General features: G+C 44.2%; 3 protein-coding genes across 3 annotated transcripts in view; 2 read left to right on the top strand and 1 right to left on the bottom strand.

The window, feature by feature from the left end:
* LOC128741837 (interference hedgehog-like) overlaps positions 1-2,973 on the top strand; it is a 202,971-nt gene extending 199,998 nt beyond the window's left edge. Inside the window, exon 9 of the mRNA XM_053837922.1 lies at positions 1,526-2,973. Coding sequence (XP_053693897.1) covers positions 1,526-2,212 — 687 coding nt within the window. The 3' untranslated portion in view covers positions 2,213-2,973. The remainder of the gene's footprint in view (positions 1-1,525) is intronic.
* Positions 2,974-10,833: 7,860 nt separating this feature from the next.
* LOC128744083 (uncharacterized) lies at positions 10,834-11,202 on the top strand. The gene has a single exon (XM_053840856.1). The coding sequence runs from the start codon at positions 10,834-10,836 to the stop codon at positions 11,200-11,202; it is 369 nt and encodes a 122-aa protein (XP_053696831.1).
* Positions 11,203-13,249: 2,047 nt separating this feature from the next.
* Positions 13,250-19,405, bottom strand: LOC128744079 (uncharacterized). The gene is made up of 4 exons (XM_053840843.1): positions 19,182-19,405; positions 15,220-15,525; positions 13,551-15,152; positions 13,250-13,487 (listed from the first exon to the last, which is right to left on the bottom strand). Exons 1-4 carry the CDS (start codon positions 19,403-19,405, stop codon positions 13,250-13,252), a joined length of 2,370 nt encoding a protein of 789 aa, XP_053696818.1.
* Positions 19,406-21,712: the final 2,307 nt, after the last annotated feature.

The following is a 21,712-nucleotide window of genomic DNA, read 5'->3' as shown; positions in this document are numbered from 1 at the left end:
ACTGGAAGAGGGAAAAAAAGAACCAGAAAAGAGGTTGAGAGTGTGAGAAACAAAGACGAAAACTTCGTGTCTAGTTTCGTGTGCATTTCCGGTCTGAAGCGACTTCAAGTTCAAATTCAAGTCTTAGTTCAATTTTAAGTCAAATTCAAACTCTGATATCAAGTTTAATTTCAAGTACGATTTGAATTCCAATTTCAGTAAAATTTCAACGTTGATTACAAATCAACAAGTCCAATTTCACATTGAAACTTCTAGTCCAATTTCGACTTTTACATTGTAAATTTTAAATTCACATGCACGCCGGAGTATTCAACCGAATCGATCGGTATTTTTGTGATTCATAAGAAATTGATTGCTACTGTGTATTTCCAGGCCAAAGCATTCTTCTGAAAGGTCGGGTGCCCCACCTTTATTCGTTTATGGCCCAAAGGTTTAAGCATTTTGTGTAGCCAAGCGCAGCTGGTTGCTACGCAACTTTGGTACTATTTATATTTGCGCATTTTCACTACGCATCCAAGTCAGCTTTGGTCAATTTGTGCAATGTCAGTAAACAATCATCAGGGTTGCCGTTATCATACGAAGTGTTTTTAATTACCTACTTAGGTATTTATTGGTGTGGAGAGCGACCGTGGGAAATTGAATTTCAAGTTTTCAAATATTAACCTCATCAGCAAATTGTTTTAAAGCTATGATTTATATAAAAAACAGCTTGGGGATTCCACGAAAATGAATTAAGCATTACGATTGCAAAAACTTACATTGATTCTTCCATTCCGTTTTATACAAACCATTTCATCTTGTGTGATTAATGCTGTTAAAAAACTGCGCAGTGCTTTAGCTTTATTATGAAAATAAAATAGCAAATATAAAATAGTAAACAATATCCCAAAAAAAACATTCTCAGCAAAGTACCGCCATCGCTGGTCCTCGAGTAGCAGCCGTAGTAGCCGTAAGCTCCCAAACCACCGATTTTTTTCTTTCTGTCTCCACCTAAATCTATTACATAGTTCGTAGTTTAGTAATACGTAATTTTCCTACTTCCAATATTTTTCTTTTTCTGTTTCTTTTTCTTATCGAATCCTGTTCCTTCGTTTTCTATATGTACATCTCTATTTTTTGCCATCACCAACACACACGCACCAACGTGAACACACACGCACACACACACACACACATTTGCTCTGTGCAAAGTAGCGTTATCGTTAGTTAGCTTTTTTACTAGTTTACAGTTCGTTATTACTATTATTATGATTTTCTTGGCTTTGTAACTTATTATCTTTCAAAATATCTTTGAGCACCGCTAGTCCACGGCCTTCAGTCCAAAACTCTCCCCCTCACACACACACACCCCCACACATACACACACACAGAGCAAACCAAGTGTCCCACTGTAGACTCTAGCCTCTAGATAGCTCTCGTAGTCGTTCTTTTTTGTTGTGGTTTGTGTGTAGCGTCGCGTTTCTCTGTATTCTCGCGAACCGAGCCAATTTGTATTCTAGCTTAGAAATCAGCGTGAATGTTCTAGAATCGTAATGTGATGGAGCTGCGCTTTCTGCCGACCAAGCCGCCACCCCAGCCGACGTCGACGCTTACCGGTGGTAGTGCTAGTGCTAGTGCTAGTGGTGGAGGTTCTTCCGGTGGTAGCAGCGGTGGCGGTACCCTGAATCCAATGATGACCAATGGGCCCAACTCTTATCCTACTACTAATAACAATCATCATCCGCATGCACCTCACCAGCAGCACCATCAGCAGCATCAGCCGCAGCAGCAGCAGCAACTGCAGAACCATCAGACGGTGCTGAACGCGGTTGCCACGGGCCAGGAACACCTGATGCTGGCGTCGATGCCGCACCGTCGAACGCTGGAGCGAAGTGTCCGAAATCTACCGCACGGCGGGCAGCACAACGGACTGGTCGACCAGAGCCAGAAGATGATGCTCGAAGGAGACTGCGGTGTGACGACGACGGTCGGTGCCGGCGTCGGTATCGTACTCGGAACGTCCCGAAACAATTCCTCGATCCGGCGGGGTCGCCGCGGTTCCGGGTCCGTTCCCGGTAGCCCCCGGGTCGGCCGGGGCCCCAGTGCCGAACTGCTGCAGCACAACCGATCGCCGATGCCGATCCGAGCGGCCGCCAGCGGGGTCAAACGAGCCGCCCGGCTGGGACGGGCCGAGAATATGTCCTCCGGCAGTCTGAACAGTATTGAAGTGTAAAATTCCGCAGTGGCGGTGGCGGTGCGACGACGATATGTGATAGATATTTACGCAGCAGAATTGGCTCTCCTGAATTTAACAAAACAAAAAAACTAAAAAACAAAAGTAGAAAAAGAAGAAAAAGACAACCCCCAGCTTGTTCTGGATCATTGAATCCCACAGAATCGGAACAGAAATAGCTAATAGTATCCCACTTAACCGCGGAGAGCTAAGTCTCTCGAAGCGAAACACTGTAGATTCTAGTTCTAGTAATCCGTCCTTTTTTTAGAAGTGCACAACAACAATCGCAACCGTGGTGGCAAGAAGTGTAGCGTAAATGTTTTAAACTTTTTACTGTGTAGGAGAGTTTTATTTACTCTGAACTGTCCGATAGCAAGAAAGTACGCTTAAAACTCGATTAACGAAACACAACCAGAAACACAGGCAAAACTAATTGTACTTATTAAGGCAGAATATAGCAACTTAATCGACGCTCGAAACTCTGTAAATACGTATTTACTTCGTTATGGTTCTGATTATTATTCACAACGGCAGAAGCAGAAAGTAGCAATTGCAACAACAAGTTTAACAACCCAACTGAACTGCTTAACTATTTCTAGGTTAAGTCCTCTTCTAAGTATGATTTTCGACTGATACTAAACGTAATTAACGAAAAAAAAACAAGGAAATAAAAGAAAAACAATAGATGTGAGCAGTGAGTGAGAATGAGTAGTTGCTGTGCGCGTGTTAAATTATTTACAAACTAGAGCTATTAATGATTTTAAAAGAAAATTCATATATAAATATATATTTAATACAATGAAAAGAAACGAATGAATCAACTGCTATCCCAGCAGAGTTGTAGCAGAGCTAGAAGTTAAGCAATCGAACGTCAATGCTATTTTATGTGTCCTTTTATTATTTTGATAATTTTATCTAATTAGTAACATTTTAGTTCTCTGTTTTTATTTTATCTTCCACTTTTTATGTGTACATAATAAAATCGTGACGCCCTGCGAACAAGTGGAACAGCACTGAATTCGAAATGCGCTGCCACACGCTCAAGCGTAAGCATCTTACTTTTGGACCAAACAAACAAACGAGCAAACAAACAAGTAGATTTCGATTGGTTTTATTTTGTTTTTTAATCTGTTCGGTAGAAAATGTAGCCCACGTAACCATTGTTACGTTAGAAAAAATGGAAAACGTAGAAGGAAAAATTAGTGAGAGAAAAAGAAAAATCTAAATTTTTAACCAAGAAAAAAAACAAGTTGTTAATGCTATTATTAACTGTAGAAGCATACAGAGAATAAATTGAAATTCGTTTTTTAAAGTTTTTACTGATTACCGAGATCGGTTAGGCAAAATGTATTCGAAAATTCCTTTGCGTAAGTTTTCAATTTCGAATGGGTCTTCGGGTTCGTCGCTTGTAGCACACGTATATGCATTGATGTCACTTTATGATTCGCCACGAGGCGGCTCCGTTTTTCTGACAGAGTTCATTAACGCAGGAGGCCATGATCGACAATGAACTATGTATTTACTGTCAAAAACCTATGCAGCACTCAGTTTTTTTGTTTTGTGTTTCAATGTAATTAACAATTGCAGGTAATTAAATCTTCTTAAGGAATGGTCAGTATTATCAGTATTGGCAGAGAATTTATTTCTTTGTTCGGAGTTGATCTCATTATTCAAACAGACACATCGTAAGTATTACCCGCAGAATATTCATCAAACATATTGTTTATTAAATCTGGTAATAATTTAAAACGCAGAATCAAACACTAGAAATATCTTTTTGATCTGGCTTAACCAATATATCACTACTATGAAAACAGTCTTATCACCACAGAGAACAGACATTCATCTTAAACCCGCCACGTGTGTAAAAGCTCAGCCGCCATTTTGAAAATAAGTGGTAATGCTCCCGTTACGTGGCGCTCACATCACTAACAGAATGGGCTTTTCTTGTTAATATCTGTTAACGCATATCAAAGCTTACGTCGTATTTTCACCAAAGCATTTAATAGTTGCTACAGCAACTAACGTATTGTTTACCCAATTCATCGCACTTAAAATAAAGGTAAACATTCATCAAAAATAGCAATATTTGACTACTTCCTTTTAAATCCTTGATTTTGATTACGAATTTGAAAAGCGATGGAACCATTGGCATACAGGCCACGATTTTAGCGGCCGCCATCTCCGTGATCAATGAATCAAAGGCAAACGCGCCACCACCGGCGAATTTCTATGAAGTGGTAGAGGTTTTTCGGTGTTCAAAGATTCAAAAGTCCACTTCTGGTTCAAAGAAGGAAAGTCCACTGCTTATACCACCGCGGTGGGGTTTTGCTGCATGTAATGATGAAATGGTACAATACAATACGGGAAAACACTAAATACCATGCATATTTGCCTTACTTATTAAAATAACAGTAAATTGAAATACGATTTCGTTTCTGTTTTCAATGTTTAGCCATGTTCAACAAATAACATAAACAAAATCGATCCGTTGCTACAACCGTTGCTGGGTTGCTACAGTAACTAACATAAGAGTTGCCAGTATTCCGAATATGTAGACTATGACGAGAATATATAATAAATTTGGCAACATGAATATCGCTCAACTGGTGCACCCTAAGAGAGATGTCGCTAGCGTCTTGTTTAAAAGCTTGCACATCATTTGCGTGATATTTTATATGAACATAATTGTCTGTTCTCTGTGTTATCACTAACCTTCCAATAACGAGAGGAGAGCGAAATAAATTAAAAGTTAGGTTGATCTGCTAAATAAAGAAAACCATTCTGATCCATCGAACCAAATCGCCATTTCGAAACGATATTTCGAAAACAATGAGTAATGTGGTGCTTTCGTAAATTCTCATTTTGGGCACAAATGAATATGAATTCGTATAACTTTGAGCAACAGACTGCAGCTTCAATAAATGCAACCTATTCACAAAACAAACTTATCCAATATTGATATTAACTCGAAAGTTAAGTGATCGCTATTGATCATATAGCATAGCAAAAGTAGAAGGTAGACCTATTATATTCCACTTGTTTTCAATTAACACTGTCATATTATATGACAACGCATACGTCACACACACACACACACACACACACACACACACACACACACACACACACACACACACACACACACACACACACACACACACACACACACACACACACACACACACACACACACACACACACACACACACACTCACACACACACACACACACACACACACACACACACACACACACACACACACACACACACACACACACACACACACACACGTACTGGGCACTGTCTGTTCAACAAGCGCTGCCGTACGGTAAATCGATGCTGGAGGAGGCCAAGAAAACAGCCGAAGAACTCCGAACGGTTTTGTCAAGGACAAACACTACGTGAACAAGGAGATCAAGTAGCTGGCGATAAGGTTAAAATCCGCCATTCACGCTGTTGATAAGGAACAGCAGAGCCTGCGAACGAGAGTAGAAATGGCTGAAGAAGCGTTAGCAAACGCTAAGGAAGTGAACCGAGCGGAAAGCGAGGAGACACCGCGACGCTACAACCCGCTATCGAAGGAAAGGCGTAGAACGTCACCAGAAGAGGTGGCAGTGAATGGGCTTAAAAAGCTTAAAGACGTTCACGAAGGGGCTATGATCCAGAAAACCGAGGAGGGAGTAGTCGAAAAAGATGACTGGAACACGGTCACTGGCAAGAAAAAGAAGGAGCCAAAGATGCCACCACGAAGGCTGAGAAAGAAAGGTGACGCCCTAGTGCTGGAACTAAAGGACAAAGCCACCTACGCTGAACTCCTGCGAAGAGGACCGAAGGAATGACCATGCACTCAAGGAACTGGGTGACAACGTGGCGAAAACTAGGTACTCGCAAAACGGAGATATGCTTTTTGAGTTGAAGAAGGACCCTTCGGTCAAGAGCTCTACCTATAAGCTGGTGGTAGAAAACTCCTTGGGTGGCAGGTGAAGGTGAGAGATATGTTCCGACAAACGACACTCAAGTGTAGAAACCTGGACGAAATCACCACGGAAGATGAGTTAGTAACTGCCTTGAAAGAACAAGCACATCTAGGAGAGGTACCTTTCTCTGTACGACTGAGAAAAGGATACGGGGGTATCCAGATAGCTGCAGTTAAACTCCCAGTGGCCCAGTCCCTCCCAGTCAGTATGCTCACTGACAGCTACCCAAATACTCAAAAGATGCTTTAAGTGTCTAAACTTTGGTCACCAGGCGAGGCACTGCAAAGGGTCTGTCCGGCCCTCCGGTCTAAGCTGTGTCGGAAATGCGGCTGGTCATTCTGGTCGGGTCACAAAATGACCCGACTGGTCATTTTGTGAAAGATTGCACTAAAGGGCCAAAATGTATACTGTGTACCAAGGAGGACGGAAATGGCCACTTTACAGGTGATCCAAGATGCCCGGTCTATAAAAACACGTTGACTGACAAAAGATAATGGAGGTGACCCAAATCAATCTGAACCACTGTGATACGGCACAACAACTGCTGTGGCAGTCAACTACAGAAACGGAATGCGACGTTGCAATTATTGCAGAACCGTATCATGTTCCTCCTGACAACGGTAACTGGATTGCAGACCGAGCCAGGATGGCTGCAATTTATATTACGGGTAGATATCCTATCCAGGAAGTGGTCACAAGCACAAACAACGGGTTCGTTATTGCCAAGATCAACGGTATATTCGTGTGTAGTTGCTATGCACCCCCAAGGTGGACAATGGAGCAGTTTCACCAGATGTTGGACGAACTTTCCGAACAGCTCACCAATCGGAGACCAGTCGTGATTGGAGGAGACTTTAATGCTTGGACAGTGGATTGGGGGAGCAGATGCACCAATGCAAGAGGCTACAGTCTACTACAAGCTCTTGCGAAACTGGATGTCAACCTTAAGGTGCGTTTAGATTGGCCACATGGGGCATGTAGTTTTTTCCATACTGTTGTCCGATGTTTTCAAGCAACATGGCAACGTATCCCGAACGTTCAGGTGGCAACAGAACCAACATTGACTAACAACTTACAACATGTCGCATACCGCATGTTGCATTCCACATGTTGCCAAAAAATTGCCCTTTAAACGCACCTTAATGAACGAAGGCACCACCAGCACCTTCCGCAAAGATGGGCGAGAATCCATTATCGACGTCACCTTTTGCAGCCCGTCGCTGGTGGCAAACACAAACTGGAGAGTTTACGAGAGTTACACTCACAGTGACCTTCAGGCGATCCGGTACTACATTGGCCAGCGAAACATTGTGCCACCACAGAGGCATAGAGTCCACGAGCGCAAGTGGAAAACGAAGCAATTCGGCAGCGCTCTTTTTGTCGAAGCTGTGCGAGCAGAGAGTGGCCCTTCAGTCCGGGACGTAGATGAGCTGACGGAAAGGCTAGTGAGAGCATGTGACACAACCATGCCAAGAAAATTGGAACCCAGGAACAAACGGTGACCAGCGTACTGGTGGAATGAGGCACTAAGCGAACTTAGAGCTAGATGTCTTAGCGCCAGAAGACGCGCACAGCGAGCAAGATCTGAGACGGAAAGAGAGGAACGTAGAGAAGTCTACAGAGTGGCTAGAGCTACGCTGAAACAGGAGATCAAGCGGTTGCACTAACTGTTTCAATGAGCTGTGCCAAGCTGCCGATGCCAACCCGTGGGGTGACGCATACCGCATCACCATGAGAAGGTTGAAAGGCCCTTCGATGCCCGCTGAAACATGTCCAAACAAGCTGAAGGTGATCATTGAGGGACTCTTTCCGCAGCATGCCCCAATGACCTGGCCCCGACACCCTATCGTGAGCAAGAGGATAGCAACGCCGCGGAAAGAATAATCACTAATGAGAAACTTGCGATAGTAGGAAAGGGATTGAAGGCAAGAAAAGCACAAGGAATGGATGGAATCTCCAACATTACTTTGAAAACGGCGATCTTAGCATTTCCGGACATGTTTAAGTCGGTCATGCAGAAATGCCTGGACGAAAGCCACTTCCCAGACAGATGGAAGGCGCAGAAGCTGGTGCTGCTACCTAAACTGCCGGGTAAACTACCGGGCGATCCTGCTTCGTATAGGCCTAAATGTTTGCTGGATACTCTAGGAAAACCCCTGGAAAGGGTAAATTCTCAACAGATTGACGAGATACAAGCAATTTGGTTTCCGGAAAGGAAAGTCAATGAGGATCCCGGACTACTTCAGCAGAATTTTGAGGAGCTACTTTCAGAATCGAGTGCTAGTGTATGACACGTCAACTGGACAAAAGTCCATCAGGATCACGGCGGGCGTCCCTCGAGGCTCCATCCTCGGTCCAACGCTTTGGAATGGAATGTACAACGACGTATTGACATTAATGCTACCTAAAAGTGTGGAGATTGTCGACTTTGCAGACGACGTAGTACCAACGGTCAAAGGTGAGTCGTTGGAAGAAGTGGAACTGATGGCGTCTGAAACCATAGACATGATAGCACACTGGATGCAGGGAATGAAACTCCAGTTGGCTCACCACAAAACGGAAGCATAATGGTTAGTAACCGTAAAGCAGTGCAGCAGGTACAAATCACGGTCGGAGACCATGTCATAGTCTCACAATGGAGGCTGAAATCAGACTCATGGCAATGCGTCGCAAGTGCGTACAGGACTATCTCGTTGGAGGCGGTATGCGTTATCGCCGGGATGATTCCCATCGACGTAATCCTGGAAGAGGACAGCGTGTGGAGTCAATGATTGAGTGGCAGTCACAGTGGGACACAGCCGTGAACGGTAGATGAACCCACAGTCTAATATCGAATCTCTCGACGTGGGTAAACAGAAAGCATGGAGAAGTCAACTTTTACCTGACGTAGTTTCTGTCTGGTCACGGCTGCTTTAGACAGTATCTATATCGGTTCGGACATGCAAGATCACCCCTCTGTCCGGAGTGTAGAGTCGAAGAGCTATCACAACTTTAACCAGAATCTTGCCGAACATTTCTGCAATACTAACCAACAAGAGAAGACTTCTGGGTATTCTTGCCATGCCGATACTTAGATATGGTAGTCCCTACTAGATTGCAGGAATAAAAACAGGTAGAAACCAATCGCGCCTGAACAGCATTACCCGAATTATACCAGAATTACCCGAAAAGCAAAGCCTTGGACTTAATGTCTTTCTAAGACTTGACCCTTCTTTATCGACAGATTTCACAGCAGGCTACTGATCCTACTGACTCTATCTAGCAGCACCGCCTAGCCGAGATTCTAACATACGACGACTAAGTTGTTAGACCAGCATCGTACCTCGAAGCCAGCTGGGCATTGCATAAAATTACCCGTGCAGTTCGTAAAAGGTTCGTAAAAGGTCACGGGCAAAAACCATGCGTAAATGGCAAGAAGTGTGGGACAACGCGGTGAACAGAAGACGGTTTAATTCGAAGCGCAATGTTTGCCTCCAGCGGAGCGGACACCACTTCACAGAATATCGTCCAAAAAATGTGTCGCAACGAAAATACGTGGAACGGGACCAGTGGAGAAAATTATGTCGGCGCTGTAGCGAAAGTGGCGGGAAGATCAAGAGGTCAGTCGCGAAAGGAATATCGGGCATTCGGCCTCGGGGGATATTCTATCGTCGGAGACTACTCGAGATGGCAGATTGTGGCAGAATTAAGCGTAGTGACAATTGCTCTCGCAAAGAAATTCTACGCAAGTGGCCATGAAAGGATGGATGTCGAATCGGTCGCCATCTTCGAGTCGGTGCACGCCTCGACAGGTAACGAAACAGTGCAAAGGCACATCCTAGTTGTCTCAGAGTTACAAGACGCGTACAGAGAATCAGAACTGCAGAAGATCAAGAAGAGCGTAGCGTGGAGTTTAGACTAGCTTGCTTGTACATTGAAACGAGAGATAAACCTGAAAAAAAGCAGTTGCTACTAGGAGTTGTGTCAGAAAACTCATGCCAACCCGTGGGATAACGTATACCACATCGTGATGGCAAAGATGAAAGGTCCTGTGACAACTAGGACGCTGTACTCGGATAAGCTGACAGCTATCGTGGAGGGACTTTTCCCGACACACGACCCTACGATGTGGCCACCAACGCCGTACGGTTTAGAAGAGGCGGATAATCCTGAAGATTTACATGTCTTTGGTGATGAGCTAGTGGTGGTAGCTAGACGACTGAAGATCAAGAAGGCGCCTGGTTCGGAAGGAATCTCCAATATAGCCCTGAAGGCTGCGAGATTTGCGTACTCGAATATGTGATGCAGAAATGCCTACAAAATGGTCGCTTCCCGGACAGGTAAACAGGTCAGAAGCTAATGCTGTTACCTAAGCCAGGAAAGCCTGCAGGGGATCCAACATCATATATCCGATGTCTGCTGGATACATGCGGAAAGGATTATCCCAAACAGACTGACAACGTACACGGAAGGTAAACACGGTCTGTCAAACATGCTGTTCGGACTCCGGAAAGGGAAATCTACTGTAGACGCTATTCGGATAGTAGTCGAGCGAACCGAGAAGTCGTTTAAACAGAAGCGAAGACTAACTAACTACCGATCGAATACATGTCGAGCGATCGAATACATGTCGAATACATGCTGTCAAGTGTCTGGAAGTAATGATAGATGGCCGGTTGAACTTCAACAGCCATATCGACTACGCTTGTGGGAAGGCAGCGAAGGCTATCAGTGCGGTAGCCAGAATCATGCCGAATAGTAACGGATCTAGTAGTAGCAAGTGGCCGCTACTGGCTAATGTGTCATCGTCGATACTGCGATACGGAGATCTAGCCTGGAACACAACGCCACGAACCATGCGGAATCATGCAAAGCCATGCAAAGTGTACAGAACAAAATCATCAGAGGCAGTATGCGTCATCGCTGGAATGATCCTCATTGGCATCAAGCTTGTTGAAGATAAGGAGTGTTATGGACGAAGAAGCACCAGAGGAGCTCGAAAGTTAGCGAGGGAGGAATCGTTGGCCTAGTGGCAACAAAACTGAGATACGAGATACGACCGAGAACGGAAGATGGACGCACCGACTCCTACCGGTTCTGTCGACTTGGTTGAATAGGAAACATGGAAAAGTCGGCTTTCACCTGACCCAGTTTGTGTCGGGTCACGGTTGCTTCAAGCAGTACCTGCACCGCACCGATTCAAGTACGCCGCGACACCAGTCTGCAACAGATGTATTCCAATGGACGATGAAACCTACGTGAAAATAGTTTGAAGCGAATTCCCAGTCAGAAAATATTTAACTTTGTAGCTGGGCGTGGCGATCTGCCAGGAAACTATTGATAAATGCACAAAGAAGGCCATGATCTGGTAAGGAATCCAGCTTTAGACGAGCGGTAATGACGGCTGGCGGGTACAACTTTCTGAAGGGTTCGGTTTTGGCATTCAATGCAGACGCGGTTACTGCGGTTACTATGGAGACCCTACGATTGTTTGCAGAAATGTAAACATTGTTTAGAATTCGCACATCAGCCGAAAAGGAATTTAGCTGAACGAAAGTACAGTTTTGTGGCTTTTTTGCTAAAATATTGTCACATTGACCCAATGCAAAGGTTATTTCGGGAAATGATAGCTACAAAAGCACAAAAATTCGCTTCCCTTCAACTAAATCGGCTGGTCTGCGAAAATTAAACAATGTCTTCATTTTTCCATTTATCCGACAAACAACCGTAGCGGCTCCCATAGTAACCGCAGTAACCGCGCCTGCATTGAATGCCAAAACCGAACTGTACCCTTCAGAAAGTTGTAACCACCAACCGCCATTACCGCTCTGGGAAAGTTGCCCACCCAGTTAGCTCCGGGATACGTTGCTGGCCTAACAAGCCAGTCGTCGTATGTTCGAATCTCGACTGGGCGTTGCCGTTACAGAGTTAATAGGATATTTGCACTAGCCCCGTAATTTTCCTGTACACCAATAACCGGCTGCGAAGTCTGTTGATAAAGAACGGTCAAGTTCTTAAGAACGTTTATACCCATGGCTTGGCTTTGCTTTGCAGTTATAGACCAGACGAGTTATAGATCGTTTTATGCGCCAAAATTTACTTTTAGCAGGCTTTAGTGCATGAAATGTATTGATAGGAAAGCAAAAAGGAAATCGTGGAATTTGGAAAACCACGAGAATTGAATGGATGGTTGCACAAGAATAGAATTCGGCGAAGATATGACGATGCACCCATATAGACTCATCCCAGGTTGGTCGATTTCTGTGAACAGAAAGCATGGAAAAGCAGACTTCCACTTGACCTATTTTAGGGAAATGCCTCGAAAAACGGTGTCAGGAAAGTTTGATTGGTCATCGCTGATTTCTTGGACATTACGATATTTGAGGAAACGAAGTTTGCTCATTTCAGTTACAGATTGCAACTTGTTGTATTCTCATATTTTCCCAAAAATATAACATTCAATCAGACTATTAATCAGGTTTTATTTGCCACACTTTCTATGTCACCCTATTTACCTATCGAATGTACAAATAAATATGAAGCCTAAGTGGAATTATTTACAGAAATGAAGGAACGTCTTCATTCCATCAGTTTGCTGCTAAAATTTGATTTTGAAAGCACATAATTCATTTCAGTTTTCTATTACCAAAATTATTAGACTTTTTTACTAATTTCCGTAACATTCTAAGACTATCCGTTATAATAACTACCATTACATTTTTCGAAAAATTAATTGAGCAATTGTTATGAATTAAAAACCCGTTGCGAAATTAGGGAATACTGTTCTTAAAGTTATCTAAAACTACGCACTACGGTTACCAGACCCATATTTCTTACCTGATTTTCGTCCCCCTCATTATCTAAGCGCAGTACAATTAGGTACCATAGGATTAGTGGGCATTTTCTCACATTTTCTTGCTTGTTATCGTTTCCCAAAACAAAAATGCTTAAAAAACGTCCTTCAAAAAACTAATATTTTTCAACTCGCCCGCTGTCAACCCCCCGTCCCGCGCACTTGAACACGATTCGTAATTTCCCCTGTCCCCCACTCACACGTTCGTTCATCCGCTGTGATCCTTACGGCACATTGACCGGCAGGAACCGGCTCGGATCGCCGGCCCGCGGTCGAAAGTTGATGATCACCTTGTTCGGATCTTCGCCCACCTCGAGGAACGAGTTCCAATCGGCCAGAAAGTAGAACCCGTTCCGGCTCGGCTGCGGCAGCGGCTGCTGCTCGACCGGATCCAGCCCGCCGCCACCGAACGAATCTTCCAGAGCCGATATTCGGGCCGCGTCCGAGCTGCTGGATTTGCCACTCCCGACGGCCGGTGCCGTCGTCGACGTCGGCGTCGTCGTCGCTGCTGCGGTTGATGGGGACGTTGAAACCGTTGTGGAGGATGTGGAGGAGGAGGACGACGGTGGATCGGCATCGGATTCCACGTCGATGATCGTGATGTTATTCTGGTTGGTTCGATTCGTTGTGGTGGAAAGAGTGGAATTGTCGGTACCGAAACCGAGCGAAATTCGGGTCGGTGAGTTCGGATTGCTGGCTTGGGCTGCCGGCTGCTGGCGTTTTTTGATGTCATTCTTTCGGGTTGGTTTGAAGCTTTCCAGCGGGTTTGGACCCTGGGCCAGCAACGATTCGCTGAGATTGAAGTTTCGCAGATTTAGCGAAGCCAGCGAATCGTCCGTCAGGTTCGTGTTGAGTTTCTCCAGTTCGCGAATTGTTTCCCAGAGTTGTTCCAACTTTCGGTAGTCTTCTTGGTCGATTTTCTTCTTGGATGCTTTGGTGGTCGTCCGGCGACTGTGTTTGGCTTCCACGCCGTTGGAGTTTTTGCCGCTTTCGAACTTTCGACCGCCGCGTTCCTTTTTCATGGTTTGAATGCCGAGGTTTTCAAGGACGGGACCCATTTGGGGGACCAAATCTTGGTCAATCATTGGGGCTTTCTGCATGGCTGTTGATTTGACAACTGCCGGGGCAGCCGTTGCTTCCTCTTTCATTGATTTTTTCTTCCGATCACTGTTATCCAAGAGGCCAAAGGATTTCAACAGTTGATCCAGCTCACCATCGAGCATAGGAACGTCGTCCGGTAGAGGTTTGAAAGCTACGAAATCATCGGGTCGAATATCCGGTTGAGCCATGGAAGCAGTTTCGGGTTCTTCCACCTTCAAGCTTTCATTGTTGATTGAATTCGCTGGTTCCGAATCGGAAAGGTACTCAGGAATTTCCTGGAATTGCACGGGAGGAATTTTAGTAATTCCAACCGATCCGCTGTCATCCTGTAGCAATCCGAAGGAACGAAGAAGCATTTTAAGTTCGTCACTGACTTCAGTGGTTCCCGTGGTACTTGATGGAGCGCGAGTTGGCGTCGTTAGGGACATACCGACTGGCGGCGTCATTCCAACTGGCAGAGGCCGGAACGTTGGCGGAGGTCCGTTTCCGAAGCCGATCGACGCTAGAATGTTGTTGATTTCAGCATGACCAACCTGGGTTTCTGGGGTCGTACTGGCAGGCTTGGGATCATCCCGGATTGTATTGGGTAACGACGGATGGAACGTCGTTGGCCGTGGAGTTGTAAAACGAATCGTTGTGATGGGAATTTGTGTTGTGGAAAGTGGCTTCTTAGTAGCCGCTTCTGAAGTACTTTTCTGGTGGAAAACCGGACGCTGGGTTGCCCTCGTTGTTGTCGCTGTGCTCGATGGTTGGTTGAGGGTTGCAACCTGTCTGGCTGGAGTAATTCCAGCTTGTGCGTTTAGCAGTTCAAAGTTTTTCGAAGCAATTCCGTCGGCACCAACTACCTTCGTCACGGGGGGCAACGTGTAGATGTCCTCCACATTTTCCGGGTTCACATTGTTCGTGTTGTACGGTAGAACCAACATCAGCGCACGCATGTGCTGCGCTCGGCTGTGATCTCCTTCGCGAAGCGATTTTGCCAGCTCTTCCTTGGTAACATTCTCAAAAAGCTCTTCGATTTCTCCCCTAAAAAATCAAAAGAACACATTAACTTGTAGGAAAACGTCAATCACACAAAAAAAGTCCAACATACTTAGTCAACCGTGGGAGTGCCGGATCGAGGGCTAGCAAGCGTTGAACTTCGGCGATCGTTTGCTGCACATCGAACATGGCCTTGCGGGCCATTTCCGCGTCCAGCGCATTCACATCTCGAGGTTTAAACAGTTTGTGAATATTGTAGGCAGCAAAATTGTCCCGCCTTGGATAACGAGGTCGTACCATGGACGTTTGTTGCATCGGAATTCCAGCCGATTCGGCGAGGTGGCTGCTGATGAGGACCACCCCTAGCAGTGGCAGTAAAATTAGCAGGCGTTGCATTTTGTCTGTTTGCTTGTGTCGGCTGGGAAAGGGAGAAGAGAAGAGCATACATTTAGGCGCTTACAACTGCTCGAATACAAAAGACTGCTCAAAGAAACTGAGTTTTTTTTTCAAACACGGAAGCACTTCAAAGCAGACATCAAACGCAACAGAGAGAAAAAGGTGTCCGCCCTTGACTTACAGTAGGCAGCTGATGAGGATGGCTTAAGTCCAGCTCTCAGGCGCGTCGTCTTTAACTCTAAACGTGACGATTGCAACCTGAATGCAGTACGTACATATGTTTGTTTACATTTTATCACTATCGATTCTCGCAATATGCCTATAGGTAGGCCTACATACTTGGTCGGCTTGTGGTAGGACTTTTCTTGTTCGTACTACTGCACCCACCACCGTTTGCTGCTGACCGTCGAACGTGACGAACGGAACTCTTTTTCGTGTGTTGTTCGAGTTGCATAATAATACGCTGACTGCAAGACTGGACCGGAGTGGTACAGAGTGGCGCGGCGGGGCGCGCCGCTGGCTGGTTGCACGATAGTTTCTATGTGCGACAAATTGCGAAATAAGCATGGTTGCACTTTGAATGCAAATTCACTGTTTGCAGCGAGGAATTTCACTGCTTCATAAATAGGTATGTATATGGTTATGATCGGATGCAGTGCTTTTTCGGAAGGGTTGCGGTCCAAGGTGGAGAGAAGCAAGAGTCGAAGGAAACCAATGCTACCGGAGCGACGTCAAGGTGAACTGAGTTTTTTTTATTTCAATTCATTTAGTTTATTATTAATCGAAAACGGGTTACCAGGCAACCAGACGCTTTTGCTTGTTGAATACAAAACGTCCTTCACTTTCAATTATTTGTATGTATGTGTGAACTTATTATGAGTAGAGTAGACCTATTTCCGCCGTCGTTTCTGATTAGCGGTCGAGGTCACACGACTCTTTCGTAGTATAAAAGAACTTGGCAATTTTCATTTTCAATATGTATTACAGGCCAAAATCTAAACTTACATGCTTGAATTAAAAATTTTTCATTGGAATTGACGGCATTTACAACAGTACTCTAAAATGACGATTAATCATTGCTGTAAAAAATTAAAAGCAAGGGCTTAAGTCTGTTTCAACTTAGATTATTAAAGGAAGTAGGTTCCTTTAATAATCTAAGCTTTCAGCACTTTCAGTTAGTATTTGGCCGCTTGTTTCTAGTTACTGCAGCGCCTCTATTTATCGCACCAAGAAACTAATGACAGCGTTTTGAACTGGAAGAATTGTTCACTTAGTGGCAAAAATTTAATCAGGATTGATACCATTGTAAGTACTCCAGTAAAATGTAAAATACAACATGGTTGTATGACATTAGAGAACAGAACAGAACGTTAGTTTACTGAAAGCAGTTCATGATGCTAACTCATGCCTTCTATAATTTCAAATGTTTCATGACTTCAGCTCAGCTTGACGGGGCAATAAGGCTTCGTGAGTCCATCAGCTATTTGGTCTTCAGAGGTAACGTAATCTGTGTCAAACCCTCTTTCCAACGCATCTCGAATGTACTGCCCATAAACGCATAACAGTTTCACTAGATTTTTCACCAAACTACCAAACTATGCTGCCGTGAATCGCATAACAGTCTCATTTAAATAGGAAACTCCATAGAAAATGGGACCGATATGCGATTCACAGCAGTATGTCAGTCCAGTATGTCATATAAAGTATCCAGAACCACATTGGTCACAACCGGACACGATCTGGAAGCTTTCCGGATATACCAAGGAAAGTGACCGGTTTCTGAGTTGAACCAAACCGCATCACGTGACCCCACTATGAACTCAAAATAACAAATTACAAAAGATGAGCAAAGGTTAGAAAGAGATTTCAGCCAAATAGTTCAAGGAAAAGTTTAAATACAATTCAAATAAATGATACGTTAAATTTGAATCAAAACGATGAAATTACACAATTCAATCTTCGTTATAGACATCATCACACTCCTCGGCAAGGTTCTCCCAGAAATGGAATTTTCTCATCATCTATCACTGCGTGAATAACCTTCAATAGAGCTATTTTCCTGTCTTTGCCGGTCCTCTGCGCTTGCTTGCTGGAGGTTAATTTACGGAACTATATTCATTCCCGTTAAATAGTCCAGAACAAACATTTTACAACAGTTGAATTAAACGAGCACAAAAACAACAATAACACGTGGTCTGGAAAATACTGCCTAGTCACGGGCAACGCAAGGGGCCATGGCATGCTTTGACTTGCTTGTTCAAGTAACGGGTGGCAACTAAAATTTTGGATTTTTTTTTGCGGCCCTTATGCTCAACAACATACGAGCTCAGAGAGAAGTAGGAGTATGTATGTGTTAGATCTCTCGCTGCTCTTTTTGTTAATATTTTTTGTTTTGTTTATGCTTGTCCAGTTTTGTTAAAAATGGCGTCGGAACAAGCAATAAGCGGAACAAGCAATAAGCAACGTGCTATTTGTTCCAAGCCTGGAAATGAACCTGTTGTCAGTTCCGAAACTCGTAGAAAAAGGAGCTGCTGTGATGTACATCTCGGCAAAAAGCATACGGTACAACATTTAAAAAGCAAATATGTTGCGGCTTCGACTGTTTTCCATATCCTAAGATGCCCAACAACTACCCGCAAGCAAGGTAGTGGAAGACCAGCCAAAATTATGGACCAGGAAGGACATCGTTCTCTTTCTCGTTTCTTCAACAACAAGCCCTGTGGTTTGGCTATCAATTAAGATGCACCAGACAAATGTTTGAAGAAAATTTTGATCCCGTTTCTTCAAAAACATCATGCAGATAGACAATACGTGTTTTGGCCGGATAGAGCATCCTCGCATTACGCAAAAAAAACACAATCGTTCCTGAATACCCATTCAATTCCATTTTTACCCAAAACCCGCAACCCGAAAAACCTGTCTCAGTGCGCCCAATCGAATATTTCTTCGATATATTGAGTTCCTTGGTGTACAAAAATAATTGGAGAGCCACGAATTACAAACAGTTGATTGGTAGAATCAAGAGATACATTCGCAAAGTTGACATGACGGCCGTGCAACGCTCCTGTTTCGATGTCAAACGAAAGCTTCGCCGAACAGCCGATTACGGACCGTTTTCAAATGTACACTATTTTTTTTCAACAATAGATAATGTATCTTTAATTTCGGTAAATCAGATCTTCTTCATGTATCTTTACCTTTTTTGACAGCTTGAGAAAAAAATTCCAAAATTTTAGTTGCCACCCGTTAATCATGCTTAAAACCATCTTCTGTTATTTTTCGATACGTGACTTTCATTATCTGCCATAAAAATTACGACAACCAGCTCAAATAGTTAAAATATTAACAGATGCGAATTCGGCTTCTAACTAACGCCTGCATCAAAGCTATCTTTGAAAACGACGTGAAAGTACTTTAGTGCATGCACCGGTACTAAAACAGTTTTAAAACATTAATTTATCTATATTCTTTCATTATCAAAACATTATATTCTAAAAAACTATTGGATATTCGGAAGGAACGAGGAAATGATCTGAATAAATTGGCAGTTGACTAAAGACTAATTGTATTTCTCCTCTCGATATCAAATTGAAAATAATTCATAGATTTCTTCGATTCGGAAAACTTAGTTTTGCTAATTTAATGCTTGTTAACGGATTCGTCATCATATCTACTAACATGTCTTCGGTCGGACAGTACAGCAAACTGATGACATTCTTATTTTTCATATCTTTGATGAAGCAGTATTTCACATCAACATGCTTCGATCGCTGATCTACCTTCTCGTTTTCAACTTGCCGGATACAGCTCTGATTGTCCTCGTGGATGCAAATCGGATTATCAATTGGCTTTCCGACGTTCCGTCGTTCAATAGCTTCAGCATTCATTGAAGTTCTTGGCATGCTTCGGCTAGTGCGATGAACTCCGCTTCTGTGGATGATAGAGCCACGCAAGATTGCTTCCTTGAAGCTCAGCTCACAACTCCGCCACCGAGGAAAATGAGAAAGCCAGAAGTAGATTTTCTGTCCCGTGTGTTCCCGGTCCAGTCTGCGTCGCAGTAGACCTCCAATGCAGCGTTTGATGATCCGAGCTGCACTACAAAGTGTCTTGTGCGTACAAGGTACCGTAGTACCCTTTTGGCCCCGCTCCAATCCTAGGTCATTGGTTTGCTGTCGGAACGCCCCAAGATCGAGGAACTAATGGATGTCCGGTCGTGAATTCACCATGATATACAGCAAACCTCCTACCAGGCTTTGGTAAAAGTCGCTTGGTACTTGGTAGTTCCACCGAATTCTCCTCCTTTTTCTGATACCCAGGATCCATCGGAATTCTAGACCCTTTAGCATGCGTGAAACCAAACTGACTGGCGAGTTTCGTTATGTATGCCTGTTGGTTTAAACAGTAACCTTTTGTAGATTTAGTCACCTATCTTGTCACCGGGATCCGGTCACAAGATTTTTATTCAAAATCTCACCTAGAGCTTCAGGATCAGGATGTCCAAATCTTCTACACTACACGTGCTGGCAATCAACGTCGTGGTGCATGTTTACGACCATCGAAATTTCACAGGTCATTTTTACCTTGTAAAGGCCACCAGTTTTTAACGCAACAGCCGCCACATGCTCACCAACGAGACTGCGGCATCCTTCATCATCGAACATCACAGCAGCTCCTTTTTCTACGAGTTTCGGAACTGACAACAGGTTCATTTCCAGGCTTGGAACAAATAGCACGTTGCTTAGCGACACCTCGATTGTTTCTCCGTCTTCATGGTAACACGAAATTTTTCCAGCGCCAGCACCTTCCACTTTCGCGATTTTTCCGTCGGTCAAACGGTTATGGTTTTCACGGAACTTTCCCGGACTTTCACGAAGAATTCGCGAGCACGGCACATGTGAGCGGATGCAACCGAATCCAGGATCCATTCAGCATGGTCCACTCGCCATAAAAGCAATCGTAACAGTTTGGTTTCCGCTCCGCACGGTTTTTGCTTTCGGAGATTTTTGCTTACCGTCGTCAGATTCCTTCGCGTACTGCTTCCACTCTGACTGCTTGTACCCGAACTTCTTGCAAAAATAACATGTTATCGACTTCTTTTTTTCGAGAATCCGCCTTTCACCGCCGCACTGGAAGATCTTGGATTTCGTCTCTGCCATTTCATCTAACAGCTTACTCTTTACTAGTATTCGACATCCGAACGAAAATTGAAGTCTGGGTTCCGGTCCGGTCCGGCTTTATTATTCCGACTATAAAGACTAATAATAGTTTTTTCATGATGATTCTTAAGATTTTTCCAGGCTTCTTTGGCTTCGTGTTCCGTATCAGCAAATGCGGTCTTCCACAAGCCGCGCAATCGTCGTTCTTGCCTTCCGGTTCTTGCCTTCTCCGGTTTTCCAAATGTCCGTTACCGGTTCTGGAGTCTCGTCCTCGATGTACTGCCGCAGGTCCTTCCTGGTCAGCAACATCTCCGCCATGAACTTCCAAATCGTATAATTGGAGTTGTTTAGCTTCACACTGCGGAAAAAATCAAAGTTTGGGGTGACCGGACGAGAGCCATAAATACGATAGCCATACGGACGGTTGCCATACGTACGAATGCCATATAGACGAAAGCCATAATGTATCTTTGCCATAATGGACGGAGGCCATAATGTACGTTTGCCATAATCCATATATTCAACGTTTCCTAGATGATTCAGGGCGAGCCGGCCGAAGGCAACGGTGGCGAGTGGCGAGCGCCGGCCACTGCAGGGAGGCAGCCCCCCCGCAGAAATCACATCTGTCTAGGTCTATTCGTTTTCCTAGGTTTACTGTCCTCTAGTTAGGTTTTCCCTAGTCCTCGCATCGAGATACCCTTTATAAAATGAAAAGTGGCAAAGCCGCTTTTTTAAACTGAATCAATTAGGCCTCTTGCGACTTGGCCGCGCTGGTCCTTTGCTATGAACTGGTCTAAGTATAGTTCTGGGCCTCCATACCAAAAATATGAAACACACATTATGGCAACCGTCCGTATGGCAAACGTATATATGGCTGATGGGCTGTCGTCAAAGTTTGGTACGTTGCTACGCTGTGATCTGGGTTCACAACCTATTGAATATTCGGAAGGAACGAGGAAATGATCTGAATAGATTGGCAGTGGACTGAAGAGTGAAGACTAATTATATTTTTCCTCTCGATATAAATTGAAAATTAATAATACATAATACATT

Source organism: Sabethes cyaneus, chromosome 3, assembly GCF_943734655.1.
Source record: "Sabethes cyaneus chromosome 3, idSabCyanKW18_F2, whole genome shotgun sequence".
NCBI classification, from domain to species: Eukaryota; Metazoa; Arthropoda; class Insecta; order Diptera; family Culicidae; genus Sabethes; species Sabethes cyaneus.
This window is presented reverse-complemented; position numbering and strand designations above follow the sequence as displayed.